The 19,812-nt window shown below is 39.6% G+C and overlaps 1 protein-coding gene across 2 annotated transcripts in view; it reads right to left on the bottom strand.

The window, feature by feature from the left end:
• The window catches only part of eeig1b (estrogen-induced osteoclastogenesis regulator 1b), a 122,428-nt gene that overhangs the window by 14,837 nt on the left and 87,779 nt on the right, over positions 1–19,812 (bottom strand). Inside the window, exons 4-8 of one of the 2 annotated variants that reach the window (XM_067969904.1) lie at positions 15,881–15,997; positions 14,835–14,881; positions 6,825–6,976; positions 5,068–5,172; positions 291–558 (exon numbers count right to left, since the gene is read on the bottom strand). In XM_067969904.1, the coding sequence (XP_067826005.1) occupies positions 291–558; positions 5,068–5,172; positions 6,825–6,976; positions 14,835–14,881; positions 15,881–15,997 (689 nt within the window). The remainder of the gene's footprint in view (positions 1–290; positions 559–5,067; positions 5,173–6,824; positions 6,977–14,834; positions 14,882–15,880; positions 15,998–19,812) is intronic. The other variant, XM_067969905.1, reaches the window with a different exon arrangement.

Raw genomic sequence — 19,812 nt, 5'->3', positions numbered from 1 at the left:
GTCAGACAGAATTTTAAGTTTCCCTACAGTGAGAGGTTACAGGGTACAAAGATGCTCAGGCCATCTGGTGGCAGAGTAGAAAACATTGAATGGTACGAAGCATGCATTATTTACAGTTTTGTTTAAAATGTCAGACTACAGACAAACATTTTCTGATCTGGAACAAACACATCTCAGATACCGAACAGTGTGGAGCTGGATAAAATGTAAAAAACACAGAAAATATCATGAGTTGGTAACAGTAACACCCTTCAAATCAAAACTGTACACACAATGTTCCGTGGTCTCACCTTCTATGGGTCCTGCTATCAGGATGTGCACTATCCAGAGATAGGGAACTACCTCTTTTAAACAGAACAGCTGTGTACCTGGATGGCCTGTCAGGAGGGAGTGCTGGCCTCGGGGGCCGTGGCGGTTTCTCCAGTTTGTGTTCCTTCTCTCCTTCTGTGCTCTCGACGGTTATGCTGAGGCCTCCAGAGGCACTGCTACTACTGGATGTGTTACGCCGGTGAGTTAGGTCTGAGAGACTAGAGGACCGGGAGTGCTCAGTGCTGTAACCTGAATTTTGAAACAATATTGAATTTTCAATAAACAATTGTAAGTTGCAAGTATAAAAGAATTTCCTCTATAGATATAAACTACGCACCAAACTTTGGGATCAGCGTCCTTTTTAGTGCAGTTTTAATTAACGGCAATTAGCCAAAAATTGCTATTCGATTTGGACTATTTAAGAACTATCCACAGACAAATACAACATGACTAATCTCTTTCAACAATTCATCTTAGCCCCAGGCCTTCCAAAGAACAAACCATCTCGATATGGGATTGGGCGTCTAGATTCTAGATTGCACCCTCCTGTGAATCACGCAACTATATTCTTCTGTACTGTATTACAATAGTCTTTCATTTGGCACTAATTTTAGTTCATCAGCATGATTTCCATACGAGACTGCCATGTACATTTAAAAAAAATAGCCGAGAATGAGCAAAATCTGGCACTTAATCTGTTTATGACATCATCCAGAGCACAAACAAACTGCAGCTTTAATACTCATTCCATATGTGAAATATCCCATTACCCATCATGACAGGCAGAAATACAGTCAACATCTTTGCTCACTAAAGACCAAACAACAAATATTTAACTATTCTAGTAAGGTCTCTAATTTCTTTTAATATGCTTCTTCCAGTAGTCTCATGTTAATATCATTTCAGCCATTTAACCATTTCCTATTTTTCTTTTAGAGACGGCAGGTCATTCTACCCATACTTATTCTCTCGTGAGTTCTTTTGCTCCCCTTACCCTTTGGTCATTTCCCATTTAAATGCTGATAATTTTCCATTTTTCCAGTTCTGACATAGGGTTACACCCGATAGCTTAGCTTCTCTGTTCTTTTCAGAGATGTTGATTGGCCTGCTGAGTGTTTCCAACGTTTTCTGCTGTTGTTCCACTATTTTGGAACATCTGATGCAGTATTCACATCAAGGTTCCACACAAGAGATTATTAGCAAAAATATGGAATAGGAGGTAACCTTGTGATATGGGTCGGTAATTGATCGAGAAGGAGGCAGAGAGCAGGGATAAAGGGAATGTTCTGTGATTAGCTGGATGTGACAAGTGTTGTTCCCCAGGGATCTGTACCTCAGCTTTTCACTATATGACTTGGATGAAGGAAGAGAGAGAGAGAGAGAGAGAGAGAGAGAGAGAGAGAGAGAGAGAGAGAGAGAGTTATATATCTAAATTTGCAGATGATACCAAGTTAGGAGGCACAGGAAGTTACAAAGGGACAGATAGACTAAGTGAGTGGGCGTTCAATGTTGAAAAGTGAGAGGCTTGAATCTAAGACAAATCCGAATATTTTCTTAACTCTGTTTCTCTCTCCACAGATGCTGCCTGGCCTGCTGAGTGTTTCCAGCATTTACTGTTTTTATTTTCTTAATGGTGAGAATGGGAAGTGCGGAGAAGCAAAGGGATTTTTGTATACAAATCATTAAAAGCTTGAACTCAGATACAGAGTAATTAAAAAGATTAATGAAATGTTGGCCTAAGCTGGTTAGAATTCAAAAGTGAGGAAGTTGTATACAGCCTTGGTCAGATCCCGCCTGGAGTGCTGCATTCAGTTTTAAACACAGAACCTCAGGAAAGATATAATGGCCTTGGAAGAGATATAGCACACATTCACCAGAATGATACTGGGGTTTAAATGGTTAAATTATGACGACAGGTTGCATAAACTTTCCTCATAATTTAACATGAACTCAGCTTGTATTCCCTTGAGTTTAGAAGGTTGAGGGTGATCGAATCAAGGTATTTAATATGATAAAGAGATTCGATAGGGTAGATACAGGGAAACTTTTTCCTCTGGTGGGGGAATTCAGAACAAGACGGCAATAAATGCTGGGCTTATCAGCGACACCCACATTTCATCTTCCACGATCATGACAGCAGTGTCGAGATCCACTGACTTGTCTCAACCAGTTATGTACTGATGCACTGGAGTAGAATACTACAGACATCAGGGCTCTGAAGTTGACCTGGTCTCCAATCCCACTATTGATTCCCATCGATTAATATATAAAAGGTATCGCTAAAGGTGGAATTCCGTTTAAATGTGCCTAGTTTTCTGCACTGGCAATGATACTGAAACACAAACTGTGACGGACTTTGATCCTGAAAGGGATCTTGGACTGTACTGATTCCACTGCACTCCTCCTAATGAGAGTGTGCAGATTAAAAAAAGATTTGTGGGACGTGGTTATGTGCTCCATGACCTTAATCCTAAACAGCTTTAGTTCTGCATCTATCTAAAGTTTTGTTAGCTCAAGCTGCTGCAGTTTTCTCTCAAGATTTGCCTTGAGACAGTTAAAAGTTGTGATGTGTCTAAAAGGCACCAGTTGTAACCACATGTAATCTGAAGTTATCTTCCTTTGGAGGATGGAGATTTCAAACTCAGCATCTAAAATAGTGTATTTTTTTTTTTCGAACAACAAAAATGTATAAATCTGAATTAATTGCTTAAATGATTAAGCCTACAGACTAAAAACAGATGGTTTATGGTTTAGAGACGAAAATATTCATCACTTTGGGAGTAAACATGACTGATCCAAATAGGAGGCAACTTACTGGGGACTGGATGGTACAGTGGGTTAACACACTGCCCTTTCATTACTGGCACCCCAAGTTTCAATCTAGCCCAGAGTACAGCAAAGAAGGTCTCTGGCTTTGAGGGTCCAACGTGATATGAGGGTGGGCAGACCCAACTCAAGTTCCTAGTGGGCACATAGCATAAATCTCTAATCTGGTATTAACTGGCAATCTCAACCAGACAGACTGAGAGAATAACTGGTGTGGGAAATGGAAAATTTATGCAGTGGGAGTTGGCTATATTATACATGCCCTGGGAATGTTTGACAATAACACTGGGTGCTGAAATAAGAAAGTGGAAAAGAGAAGGCTGAGGGGTGACCTAATAGAGGTCTTTAAAATTATGAAGGGGTTCGATAGGGTGGATGTAGAGAAGATGTTTCCACTCGTCGGGGAGACCAAAACTAGGGGTCATAAATATAAGATAGTCACTAATAAATCCTACAAGGAATTCAGGAGAAACTTCTTTACCCAGAGAGTGGTTAGAATGTGGAACTCACTACCACATTGAATCATAGAAAGGTTACAGCACAGAAGGAGGCCATTCGGCCCATGGAGTAGTCGAGGTGAATAGCACAGATGCATTTAAGGGGAAGTTGGATAAACACATGAGGGAGAAAGGAATAGAAGGTCATGCTGATAGGGTGAGATGAAGTAAGGTGGGAGGAGGCTCAGGAGGAGCATTAACATTGGCTGAATGGCCTGTTTCTGTGCTGTACATTCTATGTAATTCTATGTCCATTTGTCAGCACTGATTTCCTTTAACTGCCTTGCTGAGTGCAAAAAAAAAGTTTTAAAAAAATACAATAAACACTCCAGAATACAAGACAAGGGAAGGTTATACCATGAAAAGCAATAAAAAAACCTCTAAACGGCAACTGAATAACACCCCACCCCCAAAATAGGATTGTGCTACTTGGATGAGAAGGAACAAAAGGCTATTGCAGTCATATCTTTGGAAAGGTCACTGCAACAGAGAAAGCCATCAGGAATTTTCAAATGCAGTCAGTTCTTTTCATTTGCTTCACCATGAAAGAGTGAACTGTAGTCACTTCTTGCATTTGGTTCCAGACTCTCAATTTTTTTTTATTTGAACTCTCTGCCCACACTTAGCTAGATCCTTTCATTAATGGAGCATTGAGCAAAATATACTCCCTTCAGTATATCATTTTCTGAGTCAAGGACAGTGCTACCAGTAAGGACACATTTGTCACACACATCTTAAGTGTACAATAACAGGGTAAAAGTGACTTTTAGAATCTGAAATTTGCAATGTGTAAAACATTGCAAGAGCAACCAATACGTTTGTACTGCAGAACAGGGAAAGCTGAATACACTTCATCAGCCCCCTTCTTTACATATAGCCGCAACAACTAAAACACTCTGATTGAAAGGTACTTGTGTAAAGAACATACTTGGAGTAATTAACCATTTTTGCTTTCTCTACTTTCAAAGACAAAATCTTTGAGCATCTGTTTAGCTTCTACTTGCACACTTGTTTGCTTCTTTTAAAATCCAGCCTCTCCTCCTCCCCCCCAACCAGTTACTTTCTCTGGACACCGAATTCTGGCTTCGACTCCTCATGTCACCTTGTTCTGTTGATTTCTCTACATTGTCCATTTTTACTGCCCCAGAGAACAGCACAAACTATTTCCTCTTTCTGAAATGATTCAACATCCTACTCAGGCCCTGCTGTTCCAGCCTCAGAAATTGGCCTCTTCCACTGAACCGTATGGCTAAATAAAGAAAATCACCCAAACAATACTGAAGCCCATTATACAGTCATCAGATCCACATCGTACTCCCAACACTCTATAGTTTAGCTTCTTCTGAATACCTCCCAAAATTACACCTCCCCAGCCTACAATGAGCCTCTCCAAGAGAAGACAGAGACAGAAAAAAGAACCACAGGAAATATTTACCTGACACTTTAGAATGTTGACTGGCATAGCTGGAATTCCGAGAATGGCCTGTTTGAAACACTTCATCTGGACTGGACGGGGTCTGATCAGCATCCTCAGTCAGACCTAACAGGAACAGTACAAACACGGGCATTACTGCAAAAAACTCTTCATTTTCTTTATACCCAAGATCAATTTAAGCATCACTCAAGACAAAAGCAAATTATAACTTAGTGGTACAAAGAGAGAGGGATGGAGGAACAAAGTTTTTCCAGCAAGAAACTTGCAGAAGCATATCTCTACTCAGCTAATTGAAACACAGCTACTGGGCTGTGCTGTGTGATGGTCTGCGAGTTCTGGCTGAACCACCTTCCCGGAGGAGAGGAGCTTCAATGTGAAATAGCAGTAGCGAGGGGTTAAAAAAAAACTGTATTTAAACTTTATTCAAAAAAACTACTGCAGTGGGGAGGAGAATCCCCAGTACTGTCTACTACAGTTAAATGTGCTTTGTATCCAATAAAATTCTAATCTTAAAATACACAAAGTCCTTGAAATAGTCTCAGTTTGCACACTGATAATTTGGTATTTAAAAAAATATATACATTCTAGCAAATCTATCATGGCACTGCTGATGGTAAGTTGAATGATGTGTTGTTTATAATGACGGCCACTTTATAAGATGTAATGCACAATTATTATGCTGCTAAGGTGCATGTGTTTAACTGGCCTTTGAATGCAAGTGCTGTAAATAGCAATATCATGAAATCACTTGCTGTTCATGAGGCAAGTAATATTTTCTCACTTTAATTGTGAAGTTTACATTACTAACAGACTAACGCTAACCGAGAAGCCCAAGTACTTGCACATAAAGTGTACTGTATGGCAGCTGACCTTTCTATTATGTAAAATATGTTCATCATTGTTATATCTGCTGGACATAGAAACTATGATTTCACATCAATAAATCACAAACCTGTTTGACTTTACACATCAACAAGAAATTTAAGTTTTCTAAAAACAATCTAAAACTTTGACAGAATCTTGCAATTGGCTCACTGCCATTTCGCCTTAAGACACGAGTCCACCAATTGATGTTCCTGCTGACCAGACAATGGAAGGCCATGAGGAACACTAGGGAGATGCCATAAGGAAGTTGGCACACCACTCATAGACTGCGTGAATTCTAGGCTGAAAGTCTGATGTACAGGGCCAAGAAGCTGAGTGCAGTGAGTGAGATGAGCTCAATCAACAGCAGTACAATGGAAGGGCCTGGCTAGACTATAAAGGGCAGTTGTAAAAATCAATAGAGGGAAATTAAAATTTACTTGCACAGAGGACAGGGTCGGCACAAACTGCTTTAGATCCACATCCAATGCTTTATTTAAAATAAAAACTCTCGTCTCTAAGGCTTTCCAGTTATGACAATCTCAGATGGGTTGGACGTCGAACGGAGCAGCAGACTAAATCAAGGCTAAATGGTGCAGATGACGACATTTCAGAAATCCCCAAGTGATGTGTGAGTGATAAACAGTAATATCTGCCCTGGTTAAGCAAATAAGATTTATGGGTCTGTTGCATGAGATCATCTTTAACCTTTACAGCAAATGTAGTGACTATGGACAGGACTGTTTTTTCAATTGTAATAGATGGGAGGAAATTGCTACATTAGCAGTTTAGTTTATTTAAAATCCATCATTTATTTTGCATTAAGAAACTGATACTACCTGGGTCCTATGTGCAGAGAAATGTGCACTTAATACAGCTGGAGTATCTTTTACCTGAGCTGAGTGGAGGCCGAGGTTTTGGTTGCCTCACTGAATTCAAGCCTCCGGAGGCAACGTTATTGTCTGTGGTCCCATCTCCCTTGCAGTCCAGCTGCAAGGAGCTATCTTGGCCTGGGATTGAGATAGACTTGGCAGTGCATGCAGGCCTGTAGGAATCAACGCAAGAAATTAGCTGCAACATTTTGAAACTCAGTATTTTTGGTTGAAATAGTTTCTGAGAAAAGTGACAGGCAATAAAATTCTGCAGCTGGGCAGATGATTGTGTCCAGATATTTTACACCTTTGGTTCCTATCTCTGGAACCCAAATTTCAATTCGGCTCAGACAGCATCTGTACTGATAAGAGAATGGGCTGCAGAGAAATACAATATTATCTCTTCATCTCCAGGATCTTATGATGAGCATTAAGATTTCCAAATGAAATCTCCAATTGCTCAGCTGGATGAAAAAAAGGTTAACCTCTTGTGCATCCCTGATTTTCATCACCCCACCATTGGCGGCCGTGCCTTCAGCTGCCTCGGCCCCAAACTCTGGAATTCCCTCCCTAAACCTCCACCTCTCTCTCTCTCTCTCTCTCTCCTCCTTTAAGACGCTCCTCAAAACCCACCTCTTTGACTAAGCTTTTGGTCACCTGTCCTAATATCTCCTTGTGGCTCGGTGTCAAATTTTGCTTGATTACGCTCCTGTGAAGTGCCTTGGGACGTTTTACTAGATTAAAAGAGCTATATAAATGCAAGCTATTGTTGTTCACCCCATTGTTGTTTGTGGGATGTTGACGGCACAGAATGATTGCCACTGATACCTACATAATAGTCACTGCAATCAAATTCATTTCATGAACATGTTGAAAAGTTTCCACAGTGTGAGAATGTGCTATGTATAAATGAAAATATTTATTTTATTTCTTATCCCAGGTTTGATCCCTGGTCTGTGATGAGTTAGCTGATCTCAGATTAGGCAGTGATGTGGCATAACAACTGGCCTCAGTGTCCTTGGCCAGGTGGGGTGGAAGGGAGAAGGAGGTGGAAATCGGCCAGACTGCCATTCAGTAATACACGTAAGTGTGTTTGGGCTTAGCTGAAACATTTGTAAACAATTTTACAACACCAAGTTATAGTCCAGCAATTTTATTTTAAATTCACAAGCTTTCGGAGATTTTCTCCTTCCTCAGGCAAATGTTTCAAGATTTCGAGATCTTGAAACATTTGCCTGAGGAAGGAGAAAATCTCCGAAAGCTTGTGAATTTAAAATAAAATTGCTGGACTATAACTTGGTGTTGTAAAATTGTTTACAATTGTCAACCCCAGTCCATCACCGGCATCTCCACATCTTAGCTGAAACATACACCCATGGACACACAGACTGCTGACACAGAGAATGGCCACTTGGGTGAGGCACTGGAGGGCTGCTGGCTCCTGTGGAACTGGCCCCCAGTCTGACTTGCTATCTTCACGAGAGGAGAAGGAAAGTAGAGAAAATTGGAAGAACAAATCCATAAGTGAATTAAATTTAAATTTCCAATTAAGTTCCCAGTTGACAACAGTTCACAGCTTAAAATTCCTACAAAATTAGACCAACATTCTTTGCTTCATTCATGCTAATGTAGACATATACAAATATGCATACAGGTGCGAGTAGCCCTCTGGTATCTCACATCATAACGCTCAGGGGAGGGAGGGGGAAGTACTCAACTATAGCTCTGATCTGTGCTATCCCTAACCTGGGAATGCTCCATTCTGTCTCTGGATGCTACATAGACAGCAAGCATTTTATTTCAGGCTACTCCTCATCTTCAGTACACGTCAAAGGACTCGATGGGCCGAATAGCCTCCTTCCGTGCTGTAACCTGTGAAATCCTTTATAGCCTGTGAACAGACTTTAGTTCAGCTTCCCTATTTGGGCATTTATGACAGGAGACCAATAGATAAATTAAAACAGTAGTGAAAAGACTAGATGAGGAAGCAAGGACACAACTGAAAATAAATCTAGCCTCTACCAAAAAGAGAACCTGATTTTCATTTCTTTAAAAAGTAGTCTCCTTGTTGTAAAATTCAAAACTTTCTCACCATGTTATCAATGGTGGAAAAACCCTGGAATCATTTTAAAAAAATAGCTGGATGCTGTAATGGGAGGGAGCTGTAGGATTTTTGCCCCTCAGATCCAAAATCCAACTGAACGTCTTCGTTTGTATCCATCATATGACAAAGATAAATACAATTTGTTGTTGAATATGGCGCAGATAGTCACAGGCACCAGAGGGCAACAGAGACACAGACACAACTCAGTATTCTCATAAACCCTGAAACAATGAAACAAAATGGAGATTTTCTAACTGGTAAAGCAAGATTGCCCAGTGACTGGATTAGAAACATTTATAGCAAATTAACCCCAACATCACATTTGAATTCAATGCTGAGCTAATACATTTCAAGGTATTCATTGTATGATGAGTAATGTTTTTCAGAGGACCGTGTGCACATAAACAGGCAAAGAGCTACTGAAAAGGTTTCCTGTGGTAGATAGAGGTTCGTGGTCGGTTAGTATTGTGCTATGGTTGCGTGCAAACACAGCAGATTTGGTCAAAAACGTTAAGATTGAACTCTAACTGCTGACAGCCTCGGCTCAGTGGTAGCACTCATATCGTTAGGTCATGGGTTCAAGCCCTACTTCAGGGACTAGAGGACATAATCTTCCTGATGGCTCAGTGAGCAAATGAGCCACACTCGCCAGGAACACCCCCAAGTTCAAACTGGTCTAAATATGTCCTGAAAGTCAAAGTTTAATTGCTGAGAGATGTTTACAGACCGGGAAAAAAATACAGCAAGAGATAGAGGTTGCTGACTAGTGACACCTGCTGGAGGTGTGTGTGGATTTCAGGTGAATCCAGAAGTGCATTAGAATGTGATGTGCCTTCATGAATCGATAGCCTGTGGTCAATCACTGTTAGAGCCCATACATCATAATAGCCACTTAGGCAAGGCGACATACCCAAAATAAGGCAGTCAATGCTTTCAGGAATGAAAAAATGCCAGTCTCTGCTACAGAATGTAATATGGCAACATTTCTCCCCCACCCAGTATTCTCCTCTTCTGAAGGTGGCTATTAATGGGGTACGGGGTTCCATGGAAGTGGGCAGCCTCCCCAGTATTTTGCCCAAGGAGGCATTCTTTATGTCTATGCCTGCATCTATGCCCCAGATGTCCCTGTCCTCATCCAATAGCCACAAGCACTTTCGATCAAAGCCAGGACTTCCCCTGGTCTGCACGGTTCAGTACCGCACCATGTATCTCACTGCCAATCATCAGGAACCTCAAACATTTTGGTTACATACAAAATAATGTTGTTTGATGAGAGTGATTACAAGAAAATAATCAACGTTTCACATGATGCCAGGAGTTACTCTCTCCCTCTGCTGCCCTACTTCAGATTTTGGAATTTTCAATAGAATTTTTTTAAAGTTGGCATTTACTTTGCAACTTCCTTCAGCATAGGACCCAAGCTCAAGTGTCCCACAACAGTTGCTCTTTCAGGGATAGCCATTCTTTGTGGTTGTAAAGTATTCCTAACATGCTCTTTCGGCTTTATAGATCTTTTGTAATATTGCATGAGCTTTTCAGATGGTTGTGCACTACATTTCCTTAAGTTTGTCACAATAGAACGGAAAGAGTAATCTTCACAGTCATCATTTGGCAATGTGGTCTTGGCAAAGTCTTGCCTTAAGCCCAGTCCTGTAAAACTCGTGACTGTTGCCACAGTTGCTACGTCAACAAAGAACAATTACTTTATTTTTAACTTGTGACGTTCAAAGCCCACAATAATTTTGAGAGTTCTCACTATTGAGCCACTGCATTCATCCTCACATGAACTCCCAATCTCAAACTCAACTGTCTGAGGAACTGAGGTGCTTCCAGAGTTCTATTTCTTTTGGAAACAGAGGGTGGGGAAAAGAGGAAGAAGACATTCAGAATGTGTCAACCTGTATCACCTTCTTGCAGCCAGTTAGAGTGATGTTCACTGAGCAGGTCTCCTTTGTAGGTGCTCTCAGTCAGGGAATGGTGGGTGACACGAAGAGCTCCAACAAGCCAAGCAGAAATTGTACAAACAAGGCGGCGTGGACATTCTCCAATGGTTCAGCAGGGCGAATGTACTATGCAACGTGACAATGAACCAAACAGAACAGCAAAATCCCAGGTTTCCATCTGTGGTCTGTGCTGGGTCAGCAAATGCCAACCAGGGATGGCTGCCAAGCTCACTGTCCGGACTGACAGGAAGAGCAGCCATTTAAACACGGGTACTGTTGCCAATGGAACTATATGCCAGCATGGGTCTCTCATTTCATGAAAGAAGAACACTGGTCTTAATATTACAAAAATGATATCAAGGCACTGGAGAAGGAGCAAAAAAGATTTACAAGGTTGATACCAGAACTGTGAGGTTATAACCATCAGGAAAGACTGAACTGGCAGGGGCTCTTTTCTCTAGAAAAGAGAAGGATCAGGGGTAACCTAATAGAGGTCTTAAAGTATGAAGGTGTTTGATAGGGTAGACGTAGAGATGATGTTTCCACTTGTGGGGGAGTCCAAAACTAGGGATCTTAAATATAAGATAGTCACTAATAAATCCAATAAAGAATTCAGGAGAAACTTCTTTACCCACAGAGTGATTAGAATGTGGACCTTGCTACCACATGAAGTAGTTGAGGCGAATAACATAGATGCATTTAAAGGGAAGCTAGATAATACATGAGAGAGAAAGGAATAGGTGGTTATGCTGATAGGGTTAGATGAAGTAGGGAGGGAGGAGGCTCATGTGGAACATAAACACTGGCACAGACCACAGCCAAATGGCCTATTTCTGTACTGTTAATTCTATGTAATATGAAAAACAAACAAACAAAATGGCCAGGGAGTAAACTGTGAGATTCTATTTTTTGGTGGTGATATCTGATGGATTTTGATGCATTGCACAATGTACATTACATGTCTTCTTGTGTTACTTTATAACCTGAGTAAAATTCACACAATTTATGTTTGAGATGTGCACTAATCAGGAGGATTAGTCCAGGGAAAGCAAGAATATAACTGGAACCTTCCAAACAAGGAGAGAAAATGGGAAAATTATTGGGGGGAAAATGTTGTTCTGACAAATATGTTGATTTTTTTTTAGTGCTTCTTGAACAAAAAAAGGAGGGGAAAAATTTCTTAAACCTCAAAAGCTAATCACATTAGGAACCAGCCTCCTTCACGGTCTCTGGTTTAATGTTATTTGCAAATTTACTCTTTCAGAACTGAATTTAAAGATTTCAGCATATACGCACTTCAATTGGATCTCCAGAAGCAATGCATAAACCTTCAATGTCAAATGCTATGAAATAAAATTAAATGAGGATTTAGAACAACAATATCCTTACTCTTAGTGCAAAAATAATCTTAGAATTGAACCAGTTCTTCGCAATCTCCATTTTTTATTAGAACTTTAGCCAATTAACTGAAGGGATTAACTGGTTACAATTTTAATATGCAAAAAGTCACATTTCCTTATACTCCTGTGATCAAACCAGCCAGCATTTGAACAGTGCAGCACTAGACAAATTTGATCCAGTTGAGCTGATCCTGCTCTACCACATTCCACTGATGTCACTATGCCAACAGGACAAATACTGAAGTGTATTTTTAGTATTTAGTTCATTATCTGGACAATTGACGTATATACCTTCATCTGAAAAATGTCACCCAACGCCATCGGGTGGCTGTCAACCAGCTATTGTTCAATATATTGAGTGCACATTTAACAAGAGCGGTGCCAGGGTTTAATCCATCACAGTAGATGCAACAATAGATTATGTGACGCTTAAGAACTCAGCTGGCAAAACTCTACCAAGAAACTTTTCCTACCCCATTTGATTATTTTTTTCTTTCCAGAATCTATGTGTAGAACCATCCTTTACATGGTCTCACCATCAGTACGGCTTAACTTTTTAAAAAAGTCAACCATCAAAAAGCACATCCTATTTTAATAAATTATTTTAATCTCAATAAATTACAGGGAGCTGCCTTGAAGGAATTATTTAGCAAGGAACATGAATTAATACACAATGATGGTCATGAAATCTTTGAAATACCCTGTATTTGAGGTTAATTCTGCTCCCCCAGGTGATAAACACAGCAACTTTTACCAGTTAGCTCCCCTATATCATCAATGCTTCAAAATATTCAATAAACAGAAAGAGATGCTTGCCACAATAATAACTACTTTACAAAGAAGGGAGAACTGAGGTCAGGATTTATTCTTTAAAAGACAAGCTTCATTAAATATTGTGACACTGTAGAACTTCTACACTTGGTATTGAGAGTGACGTGCAGCTCCACTGAACTCTCACTGGATATTTTTGGAAAGCAACTCATCCATACAGGAAGTTCCCCGGGTAAGAGAGTTTAAAACCAATTAACAGGATCCCGCATATTGCAAAGCAGGTCACATTCTGAAAGATGCACAATTTCTGAATCTTTGTCCACACGATACAACCCCCAAGAGAATGGGTTACTCCTGCAGTTAATCTACTGCTGACACATGGTAAGCTTTGAAAAACTAAACTTGATTTCAGGTCATCCCAATCTGCCACTTCAGACAGCGACAAACCGATTAGACTTTTAAATTCAATTTACAGCCCTATGGGACAGCCGCTAAGATCGACGCAAATTAGGGCCTCTTACAGCAGTTTACTTTTATAGATTTTATGAAAATTCTCCCTCCACCCTTTTTGCTAGAAGTAAGCAAGCAGCTGCTCTGTGAAAAAGCATAAAAATAACTGATTGCCTTTTAATGTATGGAGGAGTAAAATCCAAGAACCTGTGTCAACCTGGCAGGATGTAGATCCCAGAGGGAACAAGCATTTTGTTTTTAGAAATCTTCTGTTTTTTGAAACTGAAGAACTTCTGTAACACTAAAAGTACAGAGAAAGGTTTCACGCTGGTTAAAACAGCCCCTATCCAGTTTCAATTGCTCAGCAATTCTTACAAATTGGATGTATTGTCTTCTGAATGCATCCATAACACATATTCTGATATTTGGATTATCACTTTTTCCTGCTTAGTTAAACTTGCAGCATCAGGTACCGTTACATTACTTTGCTCTGACAACCAAATCAACATTAACAATTCTAAGAGTTTAAGTAAAAGAAATTGAAAAACTTTTGGTCCCATTTTACCACCTCTTCACAGTCAACAGCTTGGCCAACATCACCAGCTGCTGATGGTACTGACTGAGAATCACAATTTAGCCATTTTGCCACTTAAGTTGGAGGTGAGTGGGCAGAGAATAAGAGATATATTGTCACACTCTCAAACTGAACAATTCATTCAGAAGCCTTCACAGCGATGACACTGTGGGGTATTCGTTTAAAGTCTCTGTTTGTAAATGAAGGCAGGAAAGCACTCTCCTTTAAAAAGAGCCCTACCATTGTTAAATTGCATTAGTAATACATTTTTAAAAATGTATATCATTCCAAGTTCCTATTTGCAATCTGTGTCAATGCCGCACTATAACATAAAGGAGTGAACGTTCCTCCGCCATGTTCAGCACTTGGCTTTTATTGTGTCTCAACAGTGGCCGGAGGTGTAGAAAATGCAAAGCAGCTCCTATCACATCCTGCTTCATGGTGGTAAATGCAAAGAAACAACTGATGCTTGGCGGTAGATCTTCATGGGGCATTACCCAGCTAGTGCCCCAGCATCAACATACAAGCGGCTCTAGTGAACACTACAGCCAGCCAAATAGGGTATGTGGCATCTCAAAATAAAAGTTTGAGCTGTAGAAATGAGTTACTTTTTAAACAAGAAAGTAAATAAAAGTATGGAGGGAGCATAATTCCCTTTAAACTATGCCAGCATCTAGAAAAACACAAGTCAGGCTGAATTTTTTTTTGCTGTGTGAATTGAGCTATAGCAGCTACAACTGAACTGACCCCATACACAAAAGGTAGGGTAACTTTTATTGCAACACTTACGTTTTGAAGCAAGGGTCGCCTGACAACAGCTGCATACCTATGGTGACCTGAAAAGAGAAACAGGTTGTGTAAGAAACTAGATAGATTTTTTTTTAAAAAAGTAGCCAGGTGAGAATCTGAGGGAAATAGGTAGCTTTTAAATAAAACTAAATAGATAACTGAGTAATTAAAAAGGCATCAATTTCATCCAGAGGTTAGAAGTCACCTAAACCCAAACATGAGATCACAACTCTAGAATCACTTCCAGACCCCCATTATTTTGATAATATGTATTGCAAGTTTGAGCAGACTTTGTTTTCTTTTTGCTGGTGGTGTGGTGATCTGCACTATACAGTCTGCACAGCAAACCTCCTATTAGCATGTTTTAAACAAAAAATTGCTATGTCATAAATTGGATAGCAATTTACAAGTGTTGAAGGATAGAATACTAGAGCAAGGTCTTCAATTGCTTCCAAGCCTTTATTCACAGAGATCCCCCTTACACACACACCACACCCTAGATAAGCGTTCATATAAAAAGGATACAAGAGAGTCCCCAATTGACACACATCACCTGAATACAATTAACATTTTGATATAAATCACATGTTACACAAAATGATGTTTCAGAAATGAGCAAGTTTAATCCTTAGCTTTTAAACTAGATAAAAAGCTTCTTGGGACTTGCAGTAAGGATCAACAATTATCAAGTTACTACCAGGTTTTTGACTAATTATCTATAAAAGACAAATTTGCATTTGTATAGTGCCTTTCACAGCAAACAAATCATTTTTGAAGCACAGTCGCTGTTGTGTGTAGGGAAACACAGCGAATTTGCACAAAGTGTCACAAACAACAATGAAATAAACAATCTGTTTTTGGTGGTATTGATTGAGAGGGGAATTTTAGCCAGGACACCAGAAGAACTCCCGTACTCCTCTTCGAATAGTGCCATGAGATTTTTTTTTACATCCATCTGGGCAGGCACACAAGGTCTTGGTTTAACATGCACATTTTAAAAAATATATTCTGTTTTAAGCCTCAGAATCCTCTCTCTCCAACAGTACCTTAAGGATAGAGTTGTCCTGTCGAGTATTCTTTGTGTCATAGCCCTCCAATAAACAGCAACGTGCAGTGGAGCCTGAACCTGCAAACTCCGCTAGATTGAGGTCAGCAAACCCAAGCTGGTAGGTGGGGAAAAAAACAAAACAAAATTACCACAGAAATCAAATCCGATTTACCCTCATATTGGCACACTAGTTCATTAATATTTTCATACTCTTTCTAAAACACTCTACTGGATTCACCATCATTACTGGAGACAGCCTTACCTTCACAGAAATAAACAACTCGGAGAGACACCCACACCCATGTACACCCAAATATAGACAGACATCCAAAATCTTCTTATGCTGAAGTTCACACCTGCAAACAAGCTATAGGTCTATTCTCATTATTGTAAACAATTTTACAACACCAAGTTATAGTCCAGCAATTTTATTTTAAATTCACAAGCTTTCGGAGATTTTCTCCTTCCTCAGGAAACATTTGCCTGAGGAAGGAGAAAATCTCTGAAAGCTTGTGAATTTAAAATAAAATTGCTGGACTATAACTTGGTGTTGTAAAATTGTTTACAATTGTCAACCCCAGTCCATCACCGGCATCTCCACCTCATTATTGTAGACAACTGGCTAGTTCTAATTTAATTCCTTAAACCTTAACTTCAATTTCCTCCCACAGCAAAAGAAAGTTGCATCGACAGGGAAATCACATTGGACTGAAATCAATGCAAACAAGTATGACTTTCCCAGAAAGTATGGTGAAACAATGCTTATGTGGCAGCAGCTCTCAACCAACAAAGTACACTGAACATGCAGGATTGGGTATGCATAGCAACAGAGAAAGATGATCTGTAATCACTTCCAGCAGCTACAACTTATAAACCAAACAACACTTGCACTTTGCTAAGCATTTGAAAACTCAGACTTTAAACCTGCACTATTAGTTTTCTAAGCTAACTAAAACACCAATTCTGCACTGAACCAAAAACAGTTTAGAACTGTCATAGAAACACAAGTTAAGGAGAAACATCCAGCTTCCAGAAACTGCTAGACATTTAGCTGAATCAAGAATGTGAATATGGAGGACAGACCAAGACCAAAATCTGACATTTGTTGATGAAGGGGAAGAAAATTGATGGAAGCTTAAAAGAAACCCATCTCAGAGGTTTATTTATGGAATGATAAATAGCAAGCGAGACTCACAGACACATCTCCTATTGCATCAGCATAATTCATCCTACTGCATATTCCGGCCACAGCTTCATTTTAAACAAAATTAAATAAAAGATCCATTATATTGCTTGCATATGTGCAAACAAATTGTGCAAACGCTTGTTTATGGCTATGGAGCTGTTCCAAGAGCTATTACAGCCCAAAAAAAACAGGGATACACTAAATTCATCCGAGTGGATTTGAATAATAAACCCTGATTATGGCACAGACTCTCCATGTAAACAAAGTACCAAAGAAGCTGGAAAAAGACACCATATTTTTATGAAAATCTAAATGTGGTTTCACAAAATATTTTGAAAAACTTCTGAATAAAATAAATGTCAAAGGAAAGGACACGGATGTGAAAATACTTTCTATAAAGCTGTCCCGTACCATGGGTTTAGCTGGTTAAAGCTGTGAGTAGCACAACCTGGGAGGTGTCTTGCACTATGGGCTTAAGTCCTTCAGTTAGGTTTCTCAATAGAAAAAAAAAACTGCACCCCTTTTTTGTTAAGGCTGTAGGTATGTCTGGAGTCAGGATGTGTTGCTGTTTTAAGGATGGGGAGGACTATTCATACAGTATATCTGTAAACAATATTTATTGTTAAATTGATCTGCACAGTGCTGAATAACACATGTGTGGGTCAAGCCAGTCATTTTAAACTATCAATTCTTATCTTGCTGCTAACCATCTACTATCTGATCATTTTTCCCCCACCCACACATTAAAATCACATTATGAAAACTGCAGTTAGATAAGTGGAATTTGGTGTAACTTAATATATTGAGATACAGACCACTACCACTCTCCCAGCTATCTGTTATTCAATATACACACTATAGATACAGGATTATAAATTTAAAAAGGGATGATTTAATAAAACATAGTCACACGAGCAGCCCAGATTGTTAGTGTCTTAGTAACCCCGTTCCTCCCCACCTCTGCTGTCAGCTGCAAGAGGCATCATTGCAATAATGCGCAGTAATTGTTCGAGAAATATGAACAGCAAAAATTGAAAACTAATATTCTTTACTTATAAAGGAAAGATGATGTGTACAAAGCTACAAGACCAGCTCCAGATTCAGATTCAGAGGACTTAAACGGTTCAAGTTATCCAAAGTTGACCGTTTTTCTCAATATAACCAGATTCCTCTATATGTACTTGGACATCGATGCAAGCAAGGCATGGGTTCCTACAACTGTAATGCACAACAAGGAATTCCTATGTCTGTGTTTTATGTGCAGGTGTCACATTATCATAAGTAATGTGCTTTATTTTTTTTTAAAAAAGTATCCAGAGGATTCAGTTCTCATTACTTTTAAAAGCCTCACCATCAGTAAAATGTCCTCAGGCAGCACGTACCATTTAATGGGTTATCCCAGATCTACATGCAGGTGTTTGCCACTGATGGAGTTTAATTGCATATCCTTGTTAACAGTGCTGATTAAACTGACAATTTTAGACTATGCGATACTGTTTAGGGGAGGTCATTTCACATTGAAACAAGAGAGTCATTGTCCCAGTCTCTCCTGAACCTATTATAGGAGAGCAGTAAATACTGTTTTAGAAAATCAAACTTCCTCTTAACTCACGATGAAAAGAACAATTCAAGCTTTCACAGATTTCCACAAACCAGTACAAGATGTTAGCATTTTTCTTGGCACTTATGAAAGCATTGATTTATCAACTGTAGAATGGACAGTGTAACTTTCGTACTCCTGCTAACAGATGAATGTCTAATAATTGGGGCTGGACAGAGGCACATAGAAAACCAGCATCGACACAAGAATGGCATGAGTTTTAGTTTCCCAAAAATGCATGCCTCAGAAGTTGCTCAATAATTTAGTCCATGTCCAGGCATTGGCACAAGCCTCCAAAAAGTCAAGTGGATTCTTGACATTTGAGTTTGTAAGGAGAGTGGCACATTATCTGCATGCTGCACAATTATTTCCATCTTAGGCTGGGGGCACTTGGCAGCTTCTTGTTATTCAAGAGAAACCAGGGCAATTTAATGGAGAGAAACTTGCCAACTGCAAGTAAATGCTGGGTGAAGAACTTGTAACTTTATTTGTCAGATTCTTTTAAGATAAAAGTTGAAGGCAAACATATGCTGAAAATGTGGAATGTATCTATACAGTGGGCATGATCCATTCACAGTTGAGATGTTGGGTGAGCTTATTCCCAGGGTGGGATGCAGAGCCATCGAACCTACCTCCAAGCACTGCTTCCTGTTGACTAATCTAGGAAGCAGTATTGGAGTGTAAAATCCTGGATGTGCAACTGCTTAACAGAAGGTAATGGCAAAGAGGTAATCAGCTAGAATGTTGGGGAGCAAGGGAAGGATTAAGATAATTGAGAACAGAGGAGGAAAGAAAAATAATTGAAAATTACTTGGGGGAGGCGGGGGGGGGTGGGGAAAGAGATTTGATTTTCTGCTGTTTAACACGTTCAATCTGGCACAATCCAGAACAATGGAGAAGCAATGTAAATCCACCTTCCATAGATTAATGTAAGCTTGTGAAACAATAAGAGCAATGTTACCTTTTTTAGAGGCATCGGCAAAACCAAACACCTTTTTCACTGGTCAACTTTTTGATTAGAGTACAAACTGGTATTCAAAATGCTGCTTTGGCATCATTCACTATCTGGTGCTTGATATGAATCTTCAGTGTTCGTGAAAATAAAAAGTGGACAAATGGGTAACTCTGGCACAAGAATACTGGA

The sequence above is a fragment of the Heptranchias perlo genome, chromosome 31 (assembly GCF_035084215.1).
Source record: "Heptranchias perlo isolate sHepPer1 chromosome 31, sHepPer1.hap1, whole genome shotgun sequence".
NCBI classification, from domain to species: Eukaryota; Metazoa; Chordata; class Chondrichthyes; order Hexanchiformes; family Hexanchidae; genus Heptranchias; species Heptranchias perlo.
This window is presented reverse-complemented; position numbering and strand designations above follow the sequence as displayed.